The sequence below is a fragment of the Terrapene carolina genome, unplaced genomic scaffold (genome assembly GCF_002925995.2).
Source record: "Terrapene carolina triunguis isolate 2854851 unplaced genomic scaffold, T_m_triunguis-2.0 Scaffold22259, whole genome shotgun sequence".
NCBI lineage: Eukaryota > Metazoa > Chordata > Testudines > Emydidae > Terrapene > Terrapene triunguis.
In genome coordinates, this window is record NW_020686610.1 from 1 (window position 1) to 4,278 (window position 4,278).

Sequence of the window (4,278 nt, forward strand, 5' to 3'; positions counted from 1 at the left end):
CCCCCCCGTGCACCGTGTGTCCCCTGCATGCCCAGCACCCCCCGTACGTGCCAAGTGCCCCTCACGGAGCCAGCCACCCCACGCCAGCACTGAGAGTCCAGACCCTCCCCTCCTAGTTCTTCAGGTGACTCGGAAATGCCTCCCCATCGCGCACACAGCTCAGGGCCTGGCTATTGAGGGGTTTCCTCACCCTGCAGAGCAGCTGTCACCCACCTAGCCTGGGCCCTACCCACCCACGGGGGTCTCAGGCACTGCCTGCTTTGCCCCTCCCCCTGCCCCTTTACCTCACCAGCTCCTGCGCCAGTGCACGTTGCCCCTCCCTGGCGAGGGCTTGGCTGCTGGTCAGCGGGATCGGTTCCCTCCTTGGCCAAGCAGGACAATAGGAAGGGGAGAGCGCGGTGAGCTGTGGACGCTGGGCCCCACCCCAGCCATCCATCTAGACTCTAGCAGGGCCCCACTGCCGGGTGCCTGCCCCGTCCCAGGCCGGACTCAGCGCATGGACGGGGCCCAGCGCTGCCCTGCTCACCACGCCCTCTGGGTAGTGCGCTGGGGCACCCCCTCACTGGGCGTGAGGGGCCAGGAGGAGCGAGATCTGGCTCAGTCACCCAGCCCAGCAGTGCTGACCTTGCGGGGGTCCAGGCCCAGCTAAGCTGCGCCCCCTCCCCGGTCGGGTGACTGAGCTGGGGCAGCCTGCAAGCTGCTGGGGAAGGGTTGGCGGTGGTTCTTGGAGTCGCAGAGAGCCAGGCATGGCAGGGACTCTCTGCAGCGAGAGGCGGGGGAGGCAGGCAGGACCTGGGTGGGTGTTGTGGAGCTGCTGGAGAGCCCAGCCGCCTGGCCTGAGGGTGAGCCGCGGGGGCGTCTCTGGCTTGGGACCTGGTCGGAGGAGCGGCTCCCAGCCGTTCACTGCCCCCAGGCCAGGGGAAAGGCACTTGCCTGGGGGAGTGGGGCTGGGGTGCCCCTTCCCTGAGCCCAGCCAGGGTGGGCCTCGCTGCCTGGGAGAGTCGCGCTGCCGCGGGTAGCAGCTGGTTTGAGGTGGCTGGGGAACACACGGTGCGGCCCTGCCCACCCCATGTGTGTAGGGGGCATCGCTTTGCCAGTGACCTCTGTCCTAGGTACCAGGCCATGCCCGGGGCTCGCCCACACATCCCGGCTCTAGGGCGGTGCAGGGCCGGCCCCCCCTGCCAGGAGTTGAGTCTCCCAGGGGTCAGCCCAGGAGGGGGAACGTCCTGTTGCTACCTGAGCTGCTCGTTCTCCAGCACAAACTCCTGCAGGAGGCCATAGAGGCTGCGCCTGGCCGAGCCGGGTGCTCTCCTCAGGGCCCCTCTCTGCCCAGGGGCATGGCTCTCTCCCTGGCACTCGGGCAGCTCTGCAAGGAAGACGAGATGGGTGACAACTGGAGCCCAGCCGCTGCATCTGCACTCGGGCCAGGGTCTGGGGGTGGCAGGTCACATACTTCTCTGATGCACAAGCCCATGGTGCCCCTCTGCAGGCTCCCCACTCCTGTCCCCCAGGGCGGCCCTGGATCCCTCTAACCCCCAGCCCTGCCCCGTCCCCAGCTGCACGCACGTGTGGGGGCTGTGTGGGTGGCTGTGCCCTCGCCCAAAATCCTGGGCAGTCGCAGCTGCTGGCGCAGGGAGAGGTTTTCCTCCCGCAGGGCCTGGATTTCTTGCTCCAAACTTCGCAGCAGCTTCTCCCGGGTCACCTGGCAAATCAAAGGCACAAGGCTTAAAGGGGAGGGGGCCCCACAGCTCAGGGAGAGGGCCCTGGCCACAAGGGGCCCTGCTCTGGGGTGCAGCGAACTCAGATGTTCAGATGTTGTGAAGGCCAAGAGTATAACTGGGTTCAAAAAAGAACAAGATGAGTTCCTGGAGGCTAGGCCCATCGACGGCTGTTAGCCAGGCTGGGCAGGGACACAACCCCGTGCTGTGGGTGTCCCTAAACCGCCAACTGCCAGAAGCTGGGACTGGACGCCAGGGACTGGATCACTCGATAATTGCCCTGTTCTGTTCGTTCCCTCAGAAGCACCTGGCACTGGCCGCTGTCAGAGACAGGACACTGGGCTCCAGGTCTGACCCCATGTGACCGTCCTTGTGTTCAGAACCCTCTGGCCTTACCCTGTGTGCCACAGGCTTGGTGGTGACCTTCTTGGCCCTGCCGGCGAAGCGCAGCGTGCGCAGTGTCTCCGGGAGGCAGCGTGAGGAGGGGGAGATGCAGGCGACCTGCTGGACAAGGGACAAGGCTGAGGAGCAGCTCCCAGTGGGGCCCTCAGCAGAGAGGGCTCTGGCGAGTCTCTCCCCACGGCCCCAGGCTAGCCGGCTCAGGCACTGGAATCCCAGACTCCAGCCTTGCAGTGTGACTTTGATAGGTCACTGCCCCTGCTCCCGTCCCAGCTCTGCACCTGTGGGGCTGCAGCTCCAGGCCCTCACTCAGCCCATCCCCGGGTGCAGAGGGGAGCCAGGCTCCTACCATGAGCGTGATCCCGGATCCGCCCAGGGACTCGGCCAGCAGCCGGGTGAGCTTGCTGTCCCTGTACGGGATGTGACTTCGCTTCCGTCTGGGGTCCACCAGCAGAGAGATGCAGTGCCCTGCGGGGAGGACAGGCCGTCACACTTGCCTTGGCGCTCAGGTGGCGCTGCTCCAGGCAATGAGCACACAGAAAAGCCGCAAGGCCCAGCCGAGCCTGCAGCCAGCTGGGGGAGCCTGCAAGCCTGGCCCCTCTCTCTGGCACGGCTGCAGGGGCCTTACCCAGAGCCAGGAGACTGCGGTTGATGTTGCTGGCCTCCACTAAGCGCTCCCCAGCCGAGCCGGTGTCCTTCACCCTCTCGCTGCCAGCCAGGTCCACGAAGCAGAGCACGCCTTTCTGGCAGGAGCTGGGCTCTGGGCTCATCTGTGGGGAAGGGGAGGGACTGTAGCTCACAGGTGTCCTGCTCCATGGGCCTTCAGGGACACTCCCAGCCAGGCAGCCTGCCCTGCACAGCTGGGGTCTCCAGTGCAGGCCCTAGCGAGCCCAGCGAAGGGAGAAGCACCAGGCCGGCTCAGATGGGCGTCAGCCCAGAGCAGCCCCTGGAGGGTGAACAGGGCAGTAGCAAATCAAAGCCATTCAGGTCAGTGCCCATTTGCCTCCCCGTGTGCCCCTCGGACCCTCCCCCAAGCTGCCAACGCAGCTGGCCCCCTGGGAGCAGGATGGGATATGCCATGGCCCCCGAGGCCCCGCGTGCTGGGACACGAGTGACTCACAGCCTTGCGGCAGATGCGGATGGTCAGCAGGGCGTGGCTGCGACTCGAGTGCCCATTCAGTGCATGCGCGGCGCTCCGCCGCCTTCGGGTGCCTGGGAGTGGGAGGCGCAGGCAGTTCAGAGCCGGACGAAAAGGTTAAACAGCCCCTGACCCCCTGGTGCTGGGCCTCACCCTCCTGCAGAACCTGCCCTCCCAGGGTCCTGAGCTCGTTACGGGGCTGGGGGCCTCTGCAGCTCCAGGAACGGGGATGGAGCCTCTTCCCTCAGCGGCTGGGTCTAGGCCAGCACAGGCTGTTCCCATCTGGCTGCTGCCTGTGCCCCCAGGCCGCCAGTCCTGCCTTGGAAAACAGCTGGTGACCTAGGCCAGAGTGATGCCCTGGTGCAGGCGGAAGGCTCGTGGGAGGAGCAGCTCCCCACCACTAGGCGCAGCAAAAGGGAATTCACTCCCCACCTGGCCACCAGGGGGCCCCTTCTGCACTGGGCTCATTGCCCATGGGCTGCAGAGTCCTGGGGTCTCCACTCACCGGGGGTCCTGCCTGTGCCCCTCCCCAGTGCCCTGCAAGGTTGGAGACGCCCTGTGCGGTACCTTCCTGCAGCAGGTCCATGATGGTCTCCAGGCTCCCAAACTCCACAGTGAGCAGGTTCTCGATGTAGAAGCCCCTGGTTTTGCTCCATCGCACGGGCAGGGGCCTGGGCGATTCTGGGCTCAGCAGGTCTCTCACCTGGACAGAGGGGAGGCACCGGGGCAGGTGGGAATGGAGCCCAGAAAGCCAGGAGGACGCGGGGGAGCGGGAAGGGCTGTAGCAGAGAGGTAATGGGGGGCAGGGCAGGGTAATGTCTGGTGCCCATCAGCCAGCCCTGGGCATGGGCTGGGGGCATGAGGTGCTGCAGCTCTTTGTCCAGGCAGGGTGGTGGGGGTGGCCCTACCTGCTCATTGTGTATCTCCACATACGAGGCGCTGAGCACGAGGCCGGGTCTGTAGCGCTGCGTCTGCTCCAGGAGACACACAAAGGCCCTTTGCATCAGCCCCCCGAGGTAGGGA

The 4,278-nt window shown here is 66.1% G+C and overlaps 1 protein-coding gene across 1 annotated transcript; it reads right to left on the reverse strand.

Moving 5' to 3' along the window:
* Positions 1-1,236: 1,236 nt before the first annotated feature.
* Positions 1,237-4,259, reverse strand: KIF12 (kinesin family member 12; the record flags this gene model as incomplete). The annotated part of the gene is made up of 8 exons (XM_024222381.1): positions 4,164-4,259; positions 3,823-3,958; positions 3,238-3,329; positions 2,746-2,887; positions 2,467-2,585; positions 2,115-2,219; positions 1,567-1,702; positions 1,237-1,366 (listed from the first exon to the last, which is right to left on the reverse strand). Coding segments are annotated over exons 1-8 (956 nt in total), but the record flags the coding sequence as incomplete, so codon positions are not given.
* Positions 4,260-4,278: the final 19 nt, after the last annotated feature.